Source organism: Centroberyx affinis, unplaced genomic scaffold (assembly GCF_046629955.1).
Source record: "Centroberyx affinis isolate AG114_WGS23_722 - 3 ecotype Tasmania unplaced genomic scaffold, CSIRO-AGI_Caff_v1 ptg003533l_1, whole genome shotgun sequence".
Classification (NCBI taxonomy): Eukaryota; Metazoa; Chordata; class Actinopteri; order Beryciformes; family Berycidae; genus Centroberyx; species Centroberyx affinis.
The window spans coordinates 332,951-357,619 of NW_027281476.1; the positions used below are offsets into that span (position 1 = coordinate 332,951).

The 24,669-nt window shown below is 46.9% G+C and overlaps 1 protein-coding gene across 1 annotated transcript in view; it reads left to right on the forward strand.

The window, feature by feature from the left end:
* The first annotated feature begins 3,463 nt into the window (after positions 1 to 3,463).
* grin2ba (glutamate receptor, ionotropic, N-methyl D-aspartate 2B, genome duplicate a) overlaps positions 3,464 to 24,669 on the forward strand; it is a 77,972-nt gene continuing 56,766 nt past the window's right edge. Inside the window, exon 1 of the mRNA XM_071539929.1 lies at positions 3,464 to 3,658. Coding sequence (XP_071396030.1) covers positions 3,464 to 3,658 — 195 coding nt within the window. The remainder of the gene's footprint in view (positions 3,659 to 24,669) is intronic.

Sequence of the window (24,669 nt, forward strand, 5' to 3'; positions counted from 1 at the left end):
TTGCTGAAATAGGAGCATGTACAATCAGCCGAATTCGCCTGGATAAATAAAGGTTTTTTTTTTAAAACTCTGCGTATAGGGGGTTTGGACCTCGGGGGTATTGGGCTGGTAGAGGCTATCTGCGGTCCACCCGTGTGTAACTGATACGGCTGCTGTGTGCGCTGGTGTGGCTAATAGAGCAAATGGTGGGTGAGACGCTTCCTCAGGGGCTGGCTGATGGGGAAATGGGGTCATTTAGTGTCATAACCTAGCTTGTGTAATCTACAATTTAATACACCCTTTTGTGTTCTTTATGAGACATGCTTTGAATCACTATGGGACTTTTTAATGGCCTCGTCTTCCTGAATGATCGTGGGAGTTACAGTGTGTTGGCTAATATAATCTGTATCCCGGGGGTGGGCGCGTCGTGTGCCCCTGTGTGTGTGTGTGTGTGTGTGTGTATGTGAATTATGTGAGGCTGGAGGCTACTGTGTGTGTGCGTGTGTTCGTGTGAGAGGGAGAGCGAGATTGTTAGTGAGTGTGTGTGAGAGAGAGAGCGAGTGCATGTTGGGTGTGTTAGTGTGTCAGAGGTTTCTATGCTAATTTGTGCATGAAAGGAATTGGTGTGTAAAGGATACATGGATTGCATAGTAGAGTGAACGGTGCGCTAGAGTACGTCCCTCTGCGTTTAAATGGTCAATGCTTATCGCAAAACCTAAGTGTGTGTGTGTGTGCGTGTGTGTGTGTGTGTGTATGTGTGTGTGTGTACTGGTGTGTGTGTGCTTGTGTATCTCTGTGTCCATCAACTGAGTTTGTGCGTGTGTGCGTGTAGGCCTATTTTAATTGTTGCCATGGAAACAGAGTGCTGCTAGAGAAGTCCAGATTCAAAGAGAGCATCTCTCTCTCTCTCTCTCTCTCTCTCTCTCTCTCTCTCTTCCTGTGCCTCCCCTCCTTCTGCACTTTGTCGGCTGTCGCTCCTCTCTTCCTCTCCTCGCCTTTACTCCTCGTCTTGTTCTTCATCTTACTTTTTTCCCCCTCCTGTCTGTCTCTCATCTTTCTTGCTTTTCATCAAGGTCCTCCTCAGTTCACACTTTCCATCTCTCTCTCTCTCCTCTCCTGCCGCTTTCTCTCCCGCCTCCCTTTTCTCTCTCTCTCTCTCTCTGTATCTCCACAAGCTTCTTATCTCTTACCTCCCTCCCTTCCTCCCTCCCTCCCTCCCTCCCTCCCTCCCTCCCACCTCGCCATCCTTCCCGGAGAGGAGTGTGCAATTCACTATTAACACAGGGACCTGTAATTAGAGCTGACGAACCTCCAGCAATTAGTTTCCCCTAAAGAAGTTGTTTTGTCATCTCCGTGCACCTCCCTTTATCCCTCACTCAATCTCTTCCTCGCTCTTTCTTCCTCTCTGTCGCTCCCTCGCTTATTAACTGTCAGTTTCCTCGGGTGTTTATTGTTTTGTGTCTTTGTTCTTCTTTGTTCCTTCCATCTGCCTTTTTTTTAAGTACAGACATGTACAATCACATGCAGAGACGCACACACACACACACACACACACACACACACACATACATTACTCACAATAGTTTATAAGCTACTGCAACTGCACCCCCACCGTCCTGGGTGCCTTACACCCACAAAAACAGAGCGAACATCTATTCCCACTGACTATACACCTACACCGACTATATGTGGTTAAACACAGAGAACACATGCCCTCCCACACACTCTGATGCAAACACACACACACAGAACACACACCACGTCTTTCTCAGAGGCGACGGCAGCTGCTCTTTTCAATTCCATATCTGTCTGTGTCTGTCATCCCACCTTTCCTGTCTCACTCCCGCTGTCTCGTTGCCTCTGTCTCAGTCTTTCTCTCTCTCTCTTTGTCTGTCTGTCTCTCGTCCGTTGTCCCTCTCTCCCTCTTTCTTTTTCCCTTTTTTCGCCGTCCCACCTGGTGCTCTTGCCCCTCTGCATCCCCGCTAATGAAAAGCTCTATAAATAAGCACGGAGAAGAGGGAGAGAGAGAGAGAGAGAGAGAGAGAAAGAGAGAGAGAGATGTGGTCAAGTAGAGCGTAGGAGGGAGGTGGATGGATGGAGGGATAGACAGCAAATGAGTGTGAGTGGTAAACTAGGCCAATGGGGTTGCAGAGAGAGAGGCGGGGAGTGTGTGTGTGTGTGTGTGTGTGTGTGTGTGTGTGTCGGGGAGGGGAGGGGGGGGTATCATATCAAAGCCTTGTCAGTTGTTCTGAGCGCCTCTGCCGTCAATCAGTTAATCAATTTCAGAGCCAGTCATCTCACTCCAGACAGTTTGTCAGTCAGAGTTCACGTACGGCCGTCTTTCTCTCTCTCTCTTCCCTCTCTCTCTGCCTCTCTCTCTTTTGCATTCCCTACATAACTTGCTCCTCGTCTCCCTCCTTTCCTCCCTCCTTTCCTTCCTTCTCCCTGTCACTCCCTTCCTCCCTCTCTCTCCCTGCCCTCCCTGTCAAGAAGCCAGTCTCCCATCCGGAGGGAGAGTTTATGTCCTCCATAATAAATACCATTATGCTGCTTCAGAACATTTCACATGAATTATTGATCCATGTGAGGTTATATGTATACTATACGCCATCATACCCCGTATTCATGTGTGTGTGTGTGTGTGTGTGTGTTTATGCACTATTTATGTGTGTCAAGTGCAACCTCTTCTCCCATCCCTCTTCATGTGCTTAGAGCCTCCTTTTCCGCAAGGTTTCCCTCTTTATGTTGTTAACTCTCTCTCTCTCTCTCTCCCTCCCTCTTTCTCTCCTTCCATTGCCCCATTTCTGTGGACTGACATTGATATGCACTGATTCATGTTATACATGTAGCCTCTTGGCAATTCACGTTAGGCAGTCAATGTTGCACAGGGCTATGTTAACCTCTTTATCTCCGTCTCTCTATCTCCCACTTTCTCTGCCTTTCTTTATTTTCTCTCTCTGCTTTATTGACTCTCTGCTCTCTCTTTCTTTGTTCTGTCCCTCCTCTTTCACTATCTCTCTCTCTCCAGGTGTTACTCTCCCACTCCTCCACCATGCCTGTCTGCGGCCGCCGCGGCCCCTCCTCCCCCCCTCCTCGCGACCGTCCCGGGGCCTCCTCCTCCTCCTCCGCCGCCCCCTCGGCCCCCCCGGAGAAAGAGAGACGGGTGCGACCCCTGCATCCGCCCCCGCCGCCGTCGCTCCACCGGCCCACCAGCGCCTCGCTCTGCCTCTCCCTGCTGCTCCTGCTGCTCTGCCTGCTCCACCTGCCGCCGGCCTGCCACTCGCGGAGAGACAAGGGCGGGGGAGGCGGCGGCCACTACGTCCCCATCCCGCAGCCCCCCCCCCACCACCTGGCCCTGCCCAACATGCTGCGCGGCCTCAGCATCGCCGTGGTGCTGGTGGGCAACTCTAGCGAGGTGGCGCTGGCCGGGGCCCGGGAGAAGGACGACTTCCTGCACATGGCGCCCAACGTGGAGGTGCTGACCATGAACGAGACGGACCCGAAGAGCATCATCAAGAGCATCTGCGACCTGATGACGGAGCACTGGCTGCAGGGCGTGGTGTTCGGGGACGACACCGACCAGGAGGCCATCGCCCAGATCCTGGACTTCATCTCGGCCCAGACCCACATCCCCATCCTGGGGGTGCGTGGGGGCTCCTCCATGATCATGGCTGCCAAGGTAGGACGCACAAAGTCTTCTGTTCTTAGTTACACTTTGAAACAGTATTAGTTCTGTGAAAACAGATGTTGTCCCCATTTGCAGTAATTGTGTGTGTGTGCAGGGAGGTACAGTGTGTGTGGGTGTCTGAGTGTTATATTATGAAGAGGGGTTCACCTTGGTAGTGGCAGCCAAGTGTTGGTCAGCACAAGAGTGTACTACACTTCTATGTGATCGCTGCCAGTGTAGGAAAATGTAATTTGAAGGTTGTCGCAAAAAAATAAGCCAATACTGATTGTGCATTTTTCCACTCAGAACGTCAATCTGGATGTGTGTATGTGTCATTATTGCATTTTTCACAAAATCAAACCAAACCACACTTGTACTTTTAATTCATTCAATTTAATTCATTCATTAGTTCAGTCTCATTATTAATTTCACCATAGTTTGTCATAAGAACTGGGCCGAGTTATATCATCGCAGCAGTAGCTGTTTGGGTTTTGGTTTGGATTCAGCATGGCTCACCTTCATGGTGGCAGCCAAATAAAAGCATGTTTCAGTCTGTGGTACATTTGTGTGTGTGTTTGAAAGCGAGAAAAATGCGCTTTAGAAGTGCCTTGCATATTTAACTCCAACCGCTCTCTGTTGCATTGTCTCCTTGAAAACAATAGTCTGCTAAAAAAAAAAAGAAGTAATTTTGAGTTGTTTGGGTGCAACAAAGGCTCTCTCATCTCATTTCTTACCACCATACTGCATCAGTATTAAGTCTGGGTGCAGACAGACAGGCGGGCTAAGCTGGGGCAGCTGGCTTGGAAGACAAAAATGCCAGCAGTGGTGGCGCCAGAGACTGGATCAGTAGGAGATAGCACCAGAACAAGAGCTCGGTCTGCGCCTATTCACTCCCAGCCTTGCCTAATGGGATAAAGCAATCTGCTCTTGCTTTATCTGCGTCCGCCTGGGATCCAGGCTTGGACTCCATACCGCTAACTCTGCCCACTGCTGCTGCTGCTGGACTTTGGACCCACTTCCGGTTTATTTATTTACAGGATAATCATCTTTTTTATTTGGTAGGCTACTTGTGAACTTGTGAATAAATCCAGCTGCATTAAAAAAAGATAAATGAAAGAAAAACTCACTACTACTCACTTCGGCTTCGAACGCCAAACTCTAACGAAGTCGCTGACGACAGCGGCCGGGCCCCCGCTGTCGGGAACCGGCTCGTCGCGGTTTGATTAGGGGCCTCGGCGGGATCGGCCTTATCTCAGCTATCCCTGTCTCCGCGTCATCCTCGGCCGCCCGTTCGTCCGCCGACCTTCTGTGTCAACAGGTCGCTGTACCAGCAGAGACGTGAGTCGCAGTGACACGGCGGGGCCAGCGGCCACCACTAAAGCTCTTCTCCCTGTTCCTTCTCATTAGCGCGCCGAGGAGAGAAATGGCAGGGAACCGTCCAATCCCATTTAGACTCGCTCCTCCAAGCGGGCGCACACACACACACACACACACACACACACACACAGACAGACACCCATGCACAATGGCGTATACATGTGCACACACAGATACACACACACAAACACTCCTTCTTTTCCACTTCCTCCAATTTCCATTCCCTCTGCCCCGGCGCTGCGGCCACACATGTGTCACTGACCCCCCCCGCCGCCATATATCTTAAAAGCATATAAATCTTTTACGGCACTCCAACTGCCCTCCTGGCGTATGGCTACGCTACATGTGAAAATTTATGTTTGTGTTTTATTGCTCATAAAGATGCAGGGATGTGGGGTGGAGGGAGGAGGAGGAGGAGAGGAAGGGAAGGGAAGGGAGGAGAGAAGGGCCAGAGGGGGGTGGTGGTGAGGAATGTGTGTGTGTCTCTGCGTGTGTTTGTGTGTGTGAGTGCATGCAGGGAGGCATCATTCATTAAGCGCGCGTGCCCCAGAGTGCACCAGAGTGCACCGGGAGTGCGGCGGGAAAAAAGAGAGCGCCGTTTTGTGGCAGAGGTTTAAATGGATTTCCCAGGCCACAAGCCAGAGTCTCGCCTCTCCTGAGAGCCTCCTCCTGGCTGCACCGAGGGCCCAGGAGAGAGAGAGAGAGAGAGAGAGAGAGAGAGAGGGAGAGAGACAGAGAGAGAGAGAGGGAGGACGGATGGGGCTGCACTGAGGCTCTGTCTCCAAACGGATTTGTGTCTGCCTAATGGGCTGAGACAATGGAGCGGCGGAAACACGTTAGAGGAGGATCAGAGGGAGGGAGGAAGAGAGAGAGAGAGAGAGAGAGATGGTGAGAATGTGATCGGGAGGAAGAGGCTCAGCCGTGAGTGAAAGAGTGGCAGGGAGGAGAGGGTGAAAAAAAAAAAAAAAAAAGACTGGACCAGTCGTTCAGGCAGGGGGTGTTTGAAGGGTTTCTGGCAGGGCAAGGGGCGGGTCAGGTGCGCTGGGGTTCAGGCGAGGCTGCCTAGGGTTGACGGACAGATGAGGGTAGAGGACGAGAAGTTCCAGGGCTGAGTCAACGGAAGCTGAGCAGACAGAGTTTGACACAGTTCAGACTGGGAGGGAGAGAGAGAGAGAGAGGGAGAGAGAGAGAGAAGAAAGCAAGGAGAGAGAGTTTAAGAGTGAGACAGAGAGAAGAAAGAAGAAAAACTTCTCTGAATGCGAGAGAGAGATACAGAGAGAAAGAGAGGAAGGAGAAACCTCTCTGATACTGAGAGCGGAGATAGAGAGAAAGAGAGAGAGAGTAATTGTGGAAGATAAAATGAAAGGTCGGGTTAGAGAGCTTAAGGAAAATTGAGGTATAGCGGGATGTATTTTTTATTTTATTTTTTTTATTTTTATTTTTTTCAGACTGCGCGGCTCAAGGAAATGGACAGACAGAGATGGGGGAATAGGGATTGCAATATGAGGTGTTTATCTTTCCGCTCGCTCCATCACACACACACGCATACACGCACAAACACACACGCGCTCACACATTCATACGCACGCACGCATACACGCATATACAAACCGAAGGCCAAACACTGCCATTGCAGTTGGCAAGGCAACCCTTCCCTTTTCATTACACATACAGAGGGGGATGATAACGGAGAGAGACACAGAGGGAGGAGAATACAGCATTTTGATTTCTGGTGCGGGCTGAATGGAACGGAAATAGGAGGAACGGTACAAGATAATTCCATAAAATGTACCCTCTGGAGTGGACGAGTGCAGTGTGAAGAGTCAAGTTGAATCAGAATCAGAATAAAAAAAATGTTCTCCTCACATACGCATCTACAAGGAGTTTGACTCGGTATTTATGGTGATGAGACAGCAGTACTGTAGTTATCGCTGGTGGGAGATGCGTCTGCAGTGGTAGCCATTGCAAAAAGTCCGCTTCATGCATTTATCCTGTATCTATCCGGCTTTAATATTGCAGACCACTCTTTCTTTAATGGCGTACAGCAGGAGCGAAGCAGAATATCGCAACGCAAAATGTCTCTCATGTCAATCAGACCGCTCCGTGTAGCTTCTGACATCTGCAAGGAGAACAAAACGGGCCTTTTCTGAACAGTTTCTCTTGGGGATGGAGCAACGCCGCAGCAGTTGCTCAGCAGTAAAAAAGTGGGACTTCTACAGCGGCGGCATCTGTACCAGTCCTGCTAGTGGGAGACAGCTATATAGTTACTGCTAGTGTGGAGAAAAAGTGGACTATGGGTGAGAGGAAGGGTGGTAAATGGATGAAGGGATGGGAAGCCAGGTGGCTCCGGCATTAACAAGGAATGAAGAAGAAGGTGGAGGGCGAGGAGAGGGAGAGGAGAGAGAGATGGATGGAGGGAAAGGGCACTCGCATCTATATCAATGAGCGAGATTGGTGAGGGGAGGTTGGGGCGGTAAGTAAGAGGATGAGTGCATTGAGTGCATAGGCCGCACGGCGGAGAGAGAGAGAGAGCGACGGAGGGAGAGAGAGAGACAGAGTGATGGAGAGAGCGGCGGCGGGTGGGTCGGCATCTATCCGCCGTAGCCGCCGTTACGTGAAAAGGAGAAGCTGCCTCTTTGCTCGGGGGGGGGGGGGGGGGGGGGGGGGGACCGCGGCGTAAAACGGAGGAGGAACGGGGAGCGAAGGAGGAGAGGAAAGATGGATAGAGCGCAGCTGTAGCCACATCTGTGAAAGACAGAGCGAGATAAAGGAGGAGGAGAGCGAGACGAGAGAGGGAAGGCGTCCAACAATTTCATGGGGTGTGTGTGTGTGTGTGTGTGTGTGTGTGCGTATATGCGTGTGTGTGTGTGTTGTTACCTAGCCAACATGGCCGTAGCTGCCAGTCTTTTGTCTGTAGTGGTTTCCAGCACCACCCTGATTGTTGCCTCTCATCATGTCTGTTGGACCACAGCAATCAGTGCGATCTAAAGCTTTGGCTAATGTTCATATTACGGAGACACGGCGAGCTGTTTCCCCCGGCTTGTCTGGAAGGTGTGGCTTTGTAGTGGTACAAATAGCTGTGTGTTGTCGCCGATCACCCCTGGGCCCCCCCGCACAATATGAACAGCGAGCTCATCTGTGTGTGTGTGTGTGTGTGGAGGCCGCCGCTAGACTGGGAGGGAGATAGCATCCCTTCCCGCATAGGGTTTAAATGTAAGAGCGTCAGCAATTAATGCAAACAGGAAAAAGCAGCCAACCCTGATGACCCGAGGCAAACTAATCCGATATGAATCACGTTTTGCACTCTCTCTCTCTCTCTCTCTCTCACACACACACACACACACACAGGCATAAACGCACACGTACCCATGCATTCTCATAAACGTATGACATGTGGTACAAGGACAATTAGCCTAATGTGTGAATATTAAATAGATGGCACTGTTATATAAACAAAGCTTAACAAGATCCATAATGAATTGCTATTGCAGCAACAACACCTCCCTCTGCCCTTCTCTGCGGATGCCAAAGCTCTCACTGTAACATCACACATGCACATGCAGATACATGCTAAGGTGAACACACACACACACGCACACACACACACACACACACACACACACAAATAAGGCCGCTCTCTGCCATCTTCTCTCCAGGCTTCACGAGGAGCAAAACAACAGGATGTGATCAATTAACTTTTGCCCGAATAATTCAGGCTTTCATTGTTTTAGATGTGTGTGTGTGTGTGTTTGCACGTGGGTGTCTAAGCCTATTGTAGAGAGCGAGAGAGAGAGTTTTTGTGTCGGAGCACAAGTGTTCCTTTGTATGTGTGTGTGTGTGTGTGTGTGTGTGTGTGTGTGTGTGGTCATGTTTATGTGTACACGTGTGCTAATTCTTCAGAGGAAATGGGCCCAATGATAGTGTTGAATTGGTGTTGAACGGTGTCCAGGGATAACTGTTGTGGAGGTGTATGTGTGTATGAGTGTGTATTCGTGCGTCGATGTGTGTGTGTGTGTGTGTGTGTGTGTGTGTGTGTGTGTTTTCGTGAAGCGAGCCAATTGAACCATTTAATCACGGCGCAGGGGTGAATTCGCCGGAGCAATTTACGGCCCGTGCCTCATTTTCCCGAAGAAGCATGTTCCCCCTGCATTCACGCTTCCCCTAATTTCAGGGGGTGGGGGGTGGAACGGGCCTTTTTTTTTTCTCGCTCTCACGAGACTCGTCAATTTTGGGTCCGAAAAGAAAAAAAAAATAAAGACTCGTTCAGGCATCGTTTCCTGTGTACGGAACACTCCCTTCCTCCTCTAAGGGGGTTTTGGAATCCAGTGAGTTGAACATAAATGTGCCTGCATTTATATTCCCAATTAATGTCCTACAATAGCACCTATTGTTGTACTAATCACCGAGGTCCTGTACTCTATTAATGTAATGTGCTGTTCAGCTTGGCAGCACCGCGTCCGCGCTAAAACATAGACGCAATTAGGAGCATTTGTAAACGATAAGAGAATTAAACGAGAGCGCCCGATGTTTCCTCTCTTTCTGTCCCTTTCTCTCTGTGTGTTTGGCTCGGCCTCTCTCTTTGTGTCTCTGTCTCTCTCGCCTTTTTGTTCCCCTCTCTCTCCCCCGATTGTTTAGTTGGTTCATGGATTTTGTTGTGTCCGGTAAAGGGCACTAAACCCCCGGTAACAGCTCTCTGATCCATCCTTTCATCTCTGATTTGTTCTCTTTGCTTTTTTTCTTTTTTTTTTTAAACTTTCCTCGCTTCCTTTGTTCATTTTTTCCCCCTGTATGCTTCCTTCTATCTGTCTGTCCCTCTCTCTCTCTTATTATGAAAAGTGTATTATTTTCTTTAAAGGACGGAGAAATTATCTTTGTGGATGTAATGGCTTAATTTATATTCAGTGATTTATTGAATTGATTTCGATTTGTGGTTGTCTTTGATGTAAACAATAAACAGTGTTGTAAACAGTCGATGTAAAATGTATGTATTCTCTCTCTCTCTCTCTCTCTCTCATAGTAGTTCCTTCTTACCTTCTTATTGTCCTGGTTTAGAAAATGTGACTGTGTGTGTTCCCCTTTTCTTAAGAGAGCGACAGAGAGAGAAAGAGAGAGAGAGAGAGAGAGAGAGAGAGAGAGAGAGAGAGAGAGAGAGAGAGAGAGAGAGAGAGAGAGGATGTAGTGAAAAATATCGAGAGTCCTAAATTTATGTGTCCTATTTTCCACCCCCGTCGGTCTCAATTTACTCTGCCCATTTAGAATGTGGACATTTTTAAACTCACCCCCGTAACTTTCTCTATACCTCAACCTCCCCCAACTCCCTCACTTTCCCTCCCTCCGTCTCAAATTCAGTCTCTCTCATTTTGCCCTGTTGCTCTCCCATTTTACCCTCATTCACTCCATCCCTCCGTCCTGATCTTTTATGCTTCGTCACGTTCATAACACCGCCTGTTGGCTCGGCTTTTTTGTTTGTGCCATAATACTGTTATCCAAATTGGAAAATAAATGTTCTTAATACTTTCCGTGTCTAGACACTGTTATGCATTCCTATGGACATTTTAACATACGCTGTTTATGAGCTTTTTTCCCCAGAATGAAAAAATACGTTTTTTGTTCCAAATGAAATAACCTGTCATTTGGAAAAAGTGACACCTATTTACAAAATGATTGATAACACAAAATGAAAACAAATTATGCCGCTTTTTAAAGGGTATTAGTTCACTGAAGTCCTTGGCTGACACTTTTACCCACTGCATTCTCTATATTCTATAGATATTAGATAATGAACAGCAAATAATGCTATTTTTCCCAAATGGATATATTTTGGAATAGAACAATTCAAATTCATTGCCTTTCGGTTATCTCCTGCCCTCTTTCGTTCCCTCATATCATCCTGCCATGCTGTCACACTCTCTACTTTGCCCTGTTGCTTCTCTTCCTTTCACCGCCTCTCTCTCTCTCTCTCCCTCCATCGCTCATCCCCTTGCTCTGTTTTGTTTGGTTTCCCTATCATTTCATTCTCCTCCTCCCTCCATCCACCCGTTCCTTTTGCTCCACTTCTCATATCCCCAATTTGTCCTGTCTCTCCCTGTCTTTCCTTCTCTCTTTCTCCCCCTCCCTCCTTTCCTCCTTCCGTCCCTCTCTCTCTCTCATTACGAATGTGGCTGGCGAGGTCTGGTTCATCCTGGTGGCAGCTCATGGGGGGCAGACAGACAGATTTACACCAGATGTACAGGTGTTAATCCACCCTCCACCTCCCCTCCTCCCTCCCCCCCTCCATCCCTCTCACCCTCACCTGTCCTCCCCCTCAGCACCCCCCCCCCCCCCCCCCCCCCCCCGCAATTCATCCTCCACCCTCCCCCTTTCTCCCCATGCCCAGATGCCACTGCTGTTTTGTCTTCTCTTGTCCTCTTGAGATATAGACTAGAATATAAAGGAATAGAATAGAAGAGTAGAATAGAGTAGAACTTGAAGAGAATTTGTCAGCAGTGCACCCTCCGTAAATAAATGAGACAAAAGTTCATTCGTTCATTGTATAACAGTTCATCCAGGTACTGTAATTCTCATCCATCCCCCATCCCCCATCCCTCCATTCCTCCATCAATCTATCCTTATGTCTCTATGGATACGGCAGCACCCCCAATGACTTCTCACCCCTTCACCCCTCTTGTCACCTCCTCTCTGGCTCTATAGCTCCCCCCCCCCCACCCTCCCTTTCCTCCCGCTCGGCCTCCTTTCCTTCATTCTCACTGTCTGTCCCGCTGGTACGGGACCAGCCACACATTCCCCCTCTATCCCGCCGATCTACTCGCGTCTCCTGACTCCCTCCGGATGAGGCCCTTGCCCCCCCCCCCGCCCCCACCTCCCGCACCACGTCTCCCTCTAGACACAGATAGTCTACCCCTCCCTTTCCCCACTCCCTACATCCCCTGGCCCCCGAAGCAGCTCCCCCCCCCCCCCATTTCCCCTCCTCTTTTCCCTGCCATCCATCCTCCCCTCTTATCCCCTAATGGACGCGGCACCGGCCCTGTGCTGGGACCCTTATTAGCCTTATCTCCCCCCGCCTCTGCCCTGAATCAGAGGTGGAGAGGGAATGGACCTCTATCTATTCATAGGCTGAGATGACTCAGTGCTTCTCTCCATAGAGCATACAGTATATATACAGAGAGAGAGGAAGAGAGAGGAAGAGGAGAGGAGAGGAGAGGCATGGGGCTTATATGGACAGGGAGAGTACAGATCAGGACTCTGGTTAATTACCGCCCCACTGCCCTTGCCATGAGGGGATCAGAGGCACGGTGCCCTCTGGGTCACCTGGACACCCACCTCTGGAACCATTTACACAACCATTCCCCCTCCGACTCTTTCTGTCTGTCCACTTATCTGTCTCTGTCTTGGTTACCATTTCTGCCATTGGAACATGGTGGAGGAGCGTTTAGAGAGACTTAAGCGAACAGTCACAGGTTCAATCCCGGCAAAAGCCAGCGTGTCCCGCGAAAACATCAGTAAGACACTGAGTCTTTACAGGCTCACTCACTGCTGCTCTGGATAAGAGTGTCATAACATCAATAAATCATGACCACATTCATTCTGAGACATTAATATAATGACCGTAAACAAATGAGACCATCATTGAGAAGCTTGGCAGCCTCTACCAGCCTCTAAATCTGCTGGATTGCTTTATGGCACAAAACGAGAAGAGGGACGCTGTGTTTTGCTGCGCCAACAGAGCTGAAGCTTCCTGAGTTTCTAGCAGTGGCAGATGGTGGAACGAGTGGGAAAAAAAATGGAGGTGACGGAAGACGCAAAGACAGGAAGCAACAGGGTTTATGGGAAATTTTGAGAAACACTAGCACTAACAAGACCAGTGGGGTGAGATGGAGGCTACCAGTTGTCTCCACCATGATCTCATTAGTTTACAGTAATTATACCAAGATATCACGATTAATTTTATCATGATATCTTGATGTTTAAAAATTCTACATACAGCATCTTTAAAGGCCAAAAATGTAAATATAAAGTAGGAGCAGAGTAAGAAAGTATTGTTGTTTATTCACATTCTCACTTTCTTTCTCTTTCTCTGTGACCATCTCCATCTCCCTGAATACACTGATCTTTCCAGGTGGTTCACTTTAATCTCTCCGCCCTTCTCTCACATCTCTAATATTTCTCTCCGTTTCCTACCTTTTTTCCTTCCCTTTTCTCCTACCCTCCCTCTTTCTGCCACGTCGTCCAAACTTTCTCTCTCTTCAGCCCTCCCTTCTTTCTTATTTCATCCTTTTCTTTCTTTCTTCTCCCCTACTCTTGTTTGCCCTTGCTTTGTCCATGCGCCGCTTCCCCCACGGCCTCCTGTGTGGAACATATATCGCGAGCCCTTTATCAATGGAAGAACGGAGCGTGGGGAGGAGGGGGAGAGAGAGGGGAAGGAATGGGAGGGGGGGGGGGGGGGAGAGAGAGAGAGGAGGGAAGGAGAGAGAGAGGGAGAGAAGGAAAAGAACAAGAAAGACAGGAGAGAGAGAGAGAGAGGTGGAAGGAGGCAGGGATGCGGAAGAAGGAAAGCATGAGTGAAGACCACAAGATGTGCTCGGTCAATTACTCACCAGTGCTGTGCCAAGCTGGCCCTTGTCACAGCCACATGCTGTGACACACGCGTGTGCGCACCCGCAACACACAAGCAAACACACACGCAGGCACACCCCCCCCCACTACAAAGCATACACACACACACGCACACAGTAACCTATACATCAGGCCAATATGCTCAGACATGTTCCTGCTGACCTACAGTGTAAGAATATTACAATGTAGACAGAACTGTGCTGCTGATGGATAGAGCCATGAGAACACACACGTCGACACGACACAGCCCTACACACACACACACACACACACACACACACACACACACACACTCACTCACAGCAACTCCCTACGCACTCACTTTGTCTCACACATATAGAAAATAATATCAGCTTCAACATCTGGGCACCCACACATATACAGTGCACACACACAAACAAAGCGCACACAGAAGCGTACCTATCCCAGGTGACGATCCAATCTATTTAGGTGTCGGAGGTTATTTCCATCTGAGTTGACCCTTGTTAGCACAGGTTTCCACCCTGAGCCAGACAGCAGGTGGGAAAACAGGCCCAGCACCCTATAGACCCACCAGACCAGCACAGACACAGGTGGGCTTTCAAAAGGATGTAAAGCGAAATGTGACAGTAAATGGATAGATGCACTCGCTCAGATGTACATTTGCACATTTTCCACTATGAGCTCCACTGCTCACTTTTCCAGTATGTAGCTACAGGAGTGGACTCACTTTTCCTTTTTTAATTTTTATTTTGTAAATATTTATTATTATTATTATTTTTTGCCATTTTATGCTTTATTGGACAGTTGCAGGACTCACTATTCCTGTGGCTTTATTCTCATATTAGATCAGCGACTTTGACATTTGTTTGAGAGTAGAAGAAATTGCATACAGTTATAATTTTGCTGATACTAAGACTTTTAATTACAAATAAAAGTGCCTTTTTTATTGTACCATTATCTGCTTTTTGACCCATTGCAGTTAATAGATAAGATATTCTACAATATGGTTCTCCAAAAGATTACAATATATTTGCTTTTGTTTGAAAATCCACCTCTTAGTGTTCACAGTTTCATTGCCACACAAGTGTTCCTGGGGTTGAATGAAAAAAAAAAAGAGAGAAACACAGAAAAGATCTTTTTGCTCAACCCCATTCTGTCTCGTTGCGTCTCTCCCTCTCTATTTTTTATCTCAACTGCTCTCCCGCTCTCTCTCCCTCACTCTCTCTCTCCCTCTCTCCTTCCCGTGTCATGTGAGTTGAGACGAGGCGAGCTCCTGTGATGAATGTAAATGTTGCCCCTCCCCTCCCTTGTTCTCTTCAATTAGAGCAAACACCACCTCCTCCTCACTCTTCACTCCCTCTGTCTGTCTGCAAATACCCACAACCCTGCAACTCGTCCCATTACGTCGACAGGCAGGCGCTCTGCCCAGCGCTCTCCATCCATACAGACACAAACACATAGAGATACAGTACAGACGTATGAGTCAGACATGACGAATGGACAATACTGCAAGGAAATGAATACACCTCCAGCATGTATGATGCTGATCTTACAGTATGTGAATGCTTTCACTGCAGTATGTAGGCTTAGATTGCAAACCTAAACACAAACACAGACTGAATACCTGTTTGGCCCATTATCTTTATCCTTGCATTCATCATCATCAGGGAGTATTTACTCTATATGTATTTGGTATATGTTTAATTACCTTTGTGGATTTCGCATTTGGCAGGACTGAAAAATGATAATGTAATGTCTTGTAGCAAGACACTTTTGGGAATGGTGTTTTTCTAAAATGTTAAAATGCTTTTGGCATTTAGAAAATGATTTACACATGTAAAACTATGTGAACCGTTCAGTGATGTCACACATATACTGAGTTTATTAAATTATAAACTAGTCACATGGATCAGTTGTGTTCTGGAGGTAGAAGTGCACCACCACTAGTCTTCTCTGTTTCCCTCTGCTTACAGTACACCCTAATACAAAACTATTTATCAGCCAAAGTGATTTCAGCTTGCAAAGTCAGCACAGAAACCGGCGCGCGTTATCCACAACGGTGGACAGCATACGCATTCACCAGCTGACAACTTACAGCAATCCGTTCAGTCTAGTAGTGCCAACTCAGAAAAAAATGAAGTGTACAATGCTCTCAGCAGTGGGCAGCATATAGAAACAGCTTTCAGGAGTTTGACAACATTCACACTATTCTGTTTGTCTGGGTACTTTATGCTCATAGCTGCTGAATAAAGCTGTACACCAAAGGCACTGAGTTCAGGTTCCTCATGCTTATCATTGAAGAGATGCATTGTGAGTCATTGAGCACGTTTACATGGACTGCAATATTCCGATATTAACCCGATTAAGACAATACTCTGAATAAGACACTGCCATGTAAACAGCATTTTCTGATTACCTTAACCTGAATAAGGTTACAGTCGGAGTAAGTAATAGTTGAATTAAGACATGGAATGTTCTGATTTTAGTTGCATTATTGAAGTGCATTGTGGACATGTATACATCTTAATCGCACTGTGACGTCCTATTGGAGTTTTCGCAGCATTTTGCCTCACGTACGGCAATCCAACTGCTTGACGACGCATGCTCTAGCTTCCAGTGAGTGTTGCGCAACTTGTTTACAGAAGAAAAGATGACTGCCACCGTTAAAAAGAAGTCCCAACATTTTGTCCCTACCATGGTAGCAACATGACAGGTTTCAGGTTATATTCCAGAGGGAAACTCGGATGTAGGACGTAGGGACGTAATGTGAGCGTCAGTCATTAATCGGACTATGCTCTGTAGCATGTAAACGGGAATATGAATGGAATATTCTATAAACAACTCATGTAAACACCTTGATCGAAATCTTATTTAGAATAAGGTCAATAGTCGGATTATTGCAGTCCATGTAAACGTAGTCAATGAGGCTCAAAGGGCAGATTGCAAAGGACGCCGTGTTGAAGGGATTTATACCTTCAACCCTGTCCATTTCCATGACTTTACCTTTAACTGCATGATGTAAAATCTGTATCTGAATCATACATCAGAAAAAAACAGTGTGAGTTTTTAACTTTGCAGTAGATAGGATTTGGTTAGTTTATGAACGTTTGGCCACAGTCTTCTCTTTATTTTGAAAATACAAAATAGATGTATTTTGATTTGATACATTCCTGCCACTATTATTTCGCTGTATCCCCATGTAACAGCTGCAAATTTTTTAGCAATCTCATCAACTTCATCATCATCATTATCATCACCACCATCATTATCATCAATACAACGACCCTCACCTTTGCCACTGGGAATTTTGTTATTTGCATCAGTTAGCAATCCCATTATCTTTATCACCATTGCCATCTTCAATATCATCATCATCATTAGCATCATCACCACCATCTTCATCATCATCACCATCATCATCATCAGCATCATTGTCATCATCAATATAACAACTCTATCACCACTGGGTATTTTGTTATTTGCATTAGTTAATGTATTTGTTCTCTCCCACATCAGTCCTGTGTCAGGCCGTTGTTCAGCAGACTGAAGCATCGGCTGCCTTGTTCTCTGCCAAAGACTGATTTGCATTAGCAAAGTCAAACAGGCTTAATAGACTTTTATTGGCATGAGGCGGCTGGGTGCTAAGGGGGGCTTTTAAACAATGCACTATGCTAATACACAGAACGCCGTGTACTAGGACAACAACTACCACAACAACAACAACAAACTCCATATATATATACGCAGGCAACCAAGACATAAGACCACGTATAAACCCATTCTCTCCATTTGTTTTTTGAATTTTTACAAAAATTATTCATATGGCATTTCATAAACTTATTATGCACCTTAGCCCACTGAGTCATTCCAATACATTTACAATCATTCCAATCAAGTGATAGATGTACATACACAGCCACAGATGTACAGACACGGCTGATACTGTCGTGGCACCGTCTTTGTATAGTTCCCCCAACTTACGCCAAGGTCGTTTTGGTAGATAAGAGTGTGTAAGTAATAGCTTTAGACTTCTGTTGTATTCTCACCTTGTTCTGGCTAAGGGCCAGTTGATAGTAGCACCTACCTACAGCGCACACCACATTTGATCAAGCAGATTCTGCAACACAGCTGAACTTTTATCTTAGAAAGTGATGCCAGCAACAAAGATAACTGCACTAAAAAAGAGACCCCAATTTGCATCACCTTTTTAAGAATATCTAACACTGTATACAGCATGATTTATGTGACCACACAAAACAAAATACTGAATATAGTGGACAGAATAATGGAAACACCAAACAATACAAATATCAAGTAGATAATAAGGAGTAGGGCCACATTTTGCCTTCAGAACTGCTTCCATGCTCCTTGGATTTCTGTCATACAAGTCCTGAACTGTGTGCAGTGGGATATTGAAGTGATGTTGGAGGCCATGGAAGGTGTTTGAGTTCATCCTGGTGTTCGTGAACCCACTCTCGAATTTGTTTAGCAGTGTGTGTGGGGGGGGGCTTTATCATCTTGAAATATGGAACATCATAAGGGAACAGCGTTCACACCGTGGGATGCACCTGGTCCTGTAAACTGGCCTCATATATCTCGGCCGTTGTGCGACCATTCAGAGCAATCATTGGACCAAATGGCTCCCACAAGATGGCTGCCCATGCCATTACAGATCCACCACCATGTTCAGTTGGCAACAGACATCAGGCCCTAGTTTGTGAATCAAGGGTGCGAGTTCATGGCGCTAGCGCACTTGGGCGTGACCAACAGATTTTTGGTAATTTTGTGACCAAAGATGCTAGGGCAGCAGTGGTCCCCCTTGTGGAGCAGCTGTGAAAGGGGTTGGATTAGAAGGAATAAATTATCAGAGGTGCGGTTGGTGCCCCCCTCCCCTGCGATCCCCTGTTGATTGTGTGTCCCTGTTGTTGACACAAGGACAGACCCTGCTTGGTGCCTGGTTGCAACGGAGTCCAAAATATGGAGGAGAGCCTCATTGCCCAACTCATGCTAAGAAGCTTTCTACTGAGTGAAGCTTAAATTTTTAGTGCCTAAACCTAACCCTAACCTTAAGCCTGCCTTTAACCAAAGTTGTTTTAGTTGCCTAACCTGAACTTTTAGCTAACGTTTTCATGTGACGAACAGGTGAAAATGGCGTGTCCAATTCATGCTACTGTCACATAATCATTTTGTGGTGGAACGTAATGTTCACACAATTCATGTCCATAGCATGTACTCTGTATTTCAGAGTTTGTGCTAATTTCACAAAGTTGTGGGTGTGTTGCGTAAATACCAGTTTGTGAAATTGACTGACAATTTGGCCTCTTCGGAACTTTGTTAGTTTGAAAACTTTGAAAAACTTTGTGTATAAAAGTGGCAGTTGTCAGATGTCTTTTAAAGCTGGCACAGCCAATTAGAATGCACATACTGCTAATTGGCCTTCGACTTAATATGATTCGCCCGTGTAGCTGCCTTTGTAATTGTGATTTAGTTACTTCAAAGTTAAAGTCCTTTTTAATGTGGTGTTTCTGTTATGTACACCCCCTGTTTATCATGTTGGATTTACTTTGAAGAGCCAAGAGACATTGATACCTCAGTAGCTTTTGAAAATAACAAGCAGTACCTTTTCAGAAAGGGGAGTGGGCAGTCCTCTCACCTTTGGTATTTTTGATTTATTTAGACAGTTGGACAGTAGAGTGTGAAAGAGAGTAGAGAAAGTTCTGGCAGGGTTTGATCCTAGACCGGTAGGAGGACACACAGGGCTTCAGGAGCAGCAGACTTAAAGGGCCTTTGACAGCTGATGCAAAACACCTGCTTTGACATCACTGGTTGGGGTGTGGCCAGAAGTGCAACATGCTGGAAAGTTTCACCACAGAACTTGAATGGAGAGAACAGTCATTCCCATTCAAGTCAACATTCCTGGATCGCTGGAGCCATATGTGAACCGTGGATTGCTAACGTGCTAATGTTGACTAGAGGAGCTAGAGAGGGAAGTACAGTTAGCTACATTAGCCTTGTCACTAACATTAGCTTTCAGTTGAGTTTTGACAGTTTGCTAACAGACACATCTGCACAGTTCTCAAGCAAGTGTGACACACTTTACGGCCTTAATGCCCAGTGTTGTCACCAATAGCAACCCTTAAAATTCCATAATCGCCATTTTATGCTGTACTAGCCAAATTACCATGACAAACAGCGTAAGGACCGTTCTATCCATTCAAGTTCTGTGGTTTCAACCCATAGAGTGCACTGCAAATCCACTTTTCTGCCTTATGTAATATAGTGTTGATTTGCTCTTTAACCACTCAACTCTCTCTGGGCACAAGCGTTACTTTTTACTTTGCTACAACCTCCAGGAGTCCAATCACCCTAATTCACCCTATATCTATGCTGTTTTAGTACTACAAGATTTTCCAAATAATTCCTACCAAACATGTTCTTGCTGACTTATACAGTAGTATAATACAGTGTCAACAGAACTGCCTGTGCATCTGTGCTGATGATGGATAGAGCCGTAAAACACACGTACGCACAGTTGAGCTTACCTACACACAACCCCCCTCCCTATCCACGTGCTCTGTCTACGTATAAACTTGCCTTTCTACGAAGGATATATACAGTGCCTTCTGTACATAGCAATGCACCTGACCCATATGGCTGTGAACCACTATGTATCAGCCCCATATATATGGGAGCAACAGTCTGTTCCTGTATGGAGAACAGCATCTCCCATGCCCCGGAGCCTTGCCGAGGGTCGGCAATGTGCTGCTGCCTATACTGGTATCAAGATCATGATCTCTAGTATCAGTGGCCTGATAACATGGAACCCTTAGCAGATGACCTTATAGTATTAGCCTGCAAGTGAATCACTGTGTATCCAGGCCATAGAGTTTGAGTACATTCTCACAAGTAATTCAGGCTGAAGGGAGAGCGACTGCAACCACTTTTGCATCGCGGAGCCTATCAGGGCTGTAGGGGATGTGAGCAAATGTAAATGTTCGCAGCGTGGGATTTACAGCGCTATATGAGGGATTTCATTTCAAAATGATATATATCAATTTAGGGAAAAGCTTTGGTACCTGAAATTCATCAGTCAATCTTTCAAAAACATCTAAATATAACCCATATAAGCCATGATATGTTTTATTTTCATATTTTCGCCAATACTTGAAGAGAATTTATGAGCGGTCAATCTTTTCAAATGGTCGATATTTCATTTTGGAATGAAGCGGCTTTAAACATTTGTTTATTTGGCTGTTGGCAATGAGGTACAAAAGGAATCACATTTTTATTTTGGGTTGAAATTCATAGGTTCATGAGACATAGGTTATGAGCAAGCTCTGTTTGGCTGTTTGGCCCTGCAGTGGAAACTAGGTTATTGTCTCTCATGCCCTGGAGCAAAGCAGAGAGTGAGCAACATGCCTGCTGCCTACAGTAATATCAACATGCTGTCTAGTATCAGGGCTCACAGAGTACATTTGTGCACATTACACATTTTAGCATTACACCATATAGGTTCTTTAACTTACTCACTTCGGCTTTTTCAGACCCAAAAGGAGAGAATTTACAGCCTACAATAATATGTAGCATTTCAGATGAGGCATTAGAGAGCAACAATTTCTCCTATGCTGTAAAGGCAAGCAGAAGATTAGCAATATGACGTCTGCCTACCCTAGTGCAGTCAACATGCCTGCTGCCAGGGGACGAGAAGGTATGGCATTATTCTACTTACTATTAATCAAGAGATGCACCCCCATATTTCACTAGGAAATAGATGAATAAAACAACCCCACTCCTTTTTTGCATCCTCCTCACAAAATATGAACCAGTCAACTCCTCTATTCTGTCAGATGCTGTTGAGCATCACTGAGTAATGATGCAAAGGGTCAGCAACATGCCTTCTATACCAAAGTATCATGTCTTCTGAATACAAGTATTAGCTTTAATAAGAAATAAATACATACATTTTCTGCCTATCCACCTAGCCTTTCTCTATGAAACTTGAATATTGTAGAAACACAGGAATGTTACTTCTGTTGTGCTGTTGCTTTGATCCTCACACTCCCTACTATCGGCTGTATGTAACATTGGCGATTTACAAATGGAACCTTTCTCTACTGTTGCTCTTATCATCAGCTGAACGCTTAAAATGTAAATGCCCGCAGAGGGTCAGCAGCGCAAGACGGGCACCGAAATATTACCGCGCCTTCTGCGTACTTAGCCGTCAACATGCTGTTCGGATACCGGTCAGAGGTCCGGAGAGCCTCCGAAGTCCACGCTCGGAGCTCGGAGGGCATCAACAGAAGCAATATGGAGGGCTGCTCGCCGCTCCTCGCAGTCTCTGTGCCCCGCGGCGTGATGGAGCCTCGCCGCTCGGCTCGCGCGCCGGAACGCCGTGACCCTCATATTGTATATAGGGGCCACGGTGGGATTTGATCTCAGGTGTGAGACAGATTTCATATGTGTGTGTTCGTGTGTGTTTGTGTGTGTGTGTGTGTGTGTGGGCAGTGCATGGGGGAAGAGGCAGCGTGATGCGGTGAGTGCGGAGGGTTGCATAGAGTTGCATGGAGGGAGGGGGGTCGTTTTTGTTGAGCGCTGTGTGGGTGGGTTTGTGTGTGTGTGTGTGTGTGTATGTATGCACGATTATTTTGAGTGCTTGTGTGTGTCTATTAGTGTTGTGGGATGTATGAATGCGTGTTGGGGATGGTTCCTTTTTGTTTCTGTGTGTATCAGTGTTCATCTGTGTGTGTGTGTGTGTGTGTGTGTGGTGTGTGCGCTACATACAAGCAGTGAGTGGCATTCTTTTTTTGTTCACCACTAATGGCATCCTTAGCAGGGCTGTTACGATGGAAACCACGTTGCCACGGAAACGCAGCCTGTCTCTGTGAATTAGAAGTATTTCTCTCCCTCTCTTAGCCTCTCTCAGCCCCTCTCTCACTTTCTCTGTCACCCTCTGTCTCTCTCTGTCCTCTTTCTCTTCCCCCATCTCTCTCTCTCTCTCTCTATCTGTCGCTTCCTTTCCGTTTCTCCTCTCCACCTGTCTCCCCCAAAACCTGACAGGGCAGAGCAGCTGATGCCAGAAGAGAGGTGTGCGCATTAAAGAACGAGAGACAGACTGAAATGGGAAAAAAGAGGAGGAGAGAGGGCAGGAGAGGGAAAGTGGAGGAGGAAGAGGGGTGAGGAGTGGGAGTGGGAATTGTGCGAGGTAAAAACTCTCTCCGGAAGAGCGTGAGGGAAAGGTGGGTGGAGGGACAGATACAGGGACGAGACGGAAAGGGTTGGAAGGTGGGAAAGGGGAGAATTAAGTGGGGCAAATGTTCCAGTAAAAGAGCAAGCAGCACTAAGGCGAGGAGGAAATAATGCCATCCTCACATTAACAGAAGAGAGACATTTAGAGAGAGGGGGATAAAATATTCAAACGAAAGAGGTCGATTAGAACAGAGTGTTGAGATAGAGAGAATTGGAGGAGGCAGAGAGTTTGAGTCCCGTTCCACATATGGGGGGAATGTAAAAGAGGGTGAGAAAAAAGAGAGCGAGAGAGAGAAGGAGGGGAAGAACTGAGAGAGAGAAAGAGAGAGAGATTGATTATGCTCTCCTAAGTGCTCTCGGCGTTATTGGAACTGCACTGTCCTCCCAATCCGGGCAATTTGAATTAACATTGCAGGGAGAGTGATTGAGAGAGAGAGAGAGAGAGAGAGAGAAATGGAGAAGCAGGACAAGGGAGAGATAGCGGGAGAGAGAGAGTGAGGGAAGGAGAAGGGGAGGAAGGAGGGGAAGGAGGGCGGACGGACGAAGGGGCGGGTTGGCAGGGAGACAGAGGGAGAGGGAGAGTGAGGGTCTGGAGGGAGGACAGAGAGATGGATAGAATAACTGGGTTCAAAAGTAGGGCAGAGAGAGAGATGGCAAGAGACAAAGACAAAGAGAGGGAGAGAGAGCGCGAGAGAGCATTCAGGGTTGGGAACACTATAGCAAGACGAGCCAAATTGAAAAAATCAACACGCTAAACTCCGCTTTATAAATTCCAACTGGGTAGCGCACATAATAATCCATTTGGAGGATAATAACTTTAGAAATTCCACTTTAAATATTCATTGTAAATGCTGAATCGTCAGAATAAAAATCCATTTGGGGAATAATAATAATCCAATCAGGAACAGGAGGAAAAGATAAAACAGGGAGAGAGAGAGAGAGGGAGGAAGAGAGAGAGGGCGTAAGTTGAAAGCGGATGGACAGATGGGTTCGGATGAACTTTGGATAAATTCTTTAAGCGGGAATGGCGTTGGATGTAAAACCAGGAGAGGTGGAGGGAAAGAACAGTTAGGGACATGCAAGCAAAGAAGGGAGAGAGAGAGAGAGAGAGAGAGCGCGAGGGTAACAGGATACGGAGAAGACGGAGGGCGGCAGGAACGGAGGGGATGGGAGTGACGGATGTGGGGGACGAGAGCAGATGGGAGGAGGGGAGATGGATCTGGAAGGGGGCAGAGCTGGATGAACGCAACGGGTGGCGAGAGGAATGGAGGACAAAAGTAATGTAAACTTAACAAGGTTAGGAGCATTTGTCTCCCGCACTTCTGTTACGCTCTCCCGCCTTGGCTCCCTCTCACTCTGTCATTCCTTACCCCCTCCTCTCTCTTTTCTCTCTCTCTCTCTCTGATTCTGCTTCCTCACCCCTTCCTTCCTAACTGCATGCCTCCTTTGCCTCCTTGCCTCCATCCCTCCTTCCCTTTTCCCCTCTCTCTCTCTCTCTCTATCCGCCGCCTGATTGAAGAGGAGTGACCCCTGCCATATCGACTGGACCGGGCCAGACAAATAAAGCAAACATTAAGTGACGCTTTATGCCGTATGTGGGATGCATTACTCCGAGGAGGACGGAGGACGGGGCGGCGGCCTGATTGAAATGAAATGTCAGTGATGGAGCACTTGGCTCTTTAGCCTAATGAGAATCCTGGTCAGGTGATACCGCGGATTTAATATCGTTGAGGAGGGAGAGAGAAAGGCGGAGGTGGATGGAGGATACTTTGCATCAGGGATGAGATTTTTTAAGGTTATTTCAG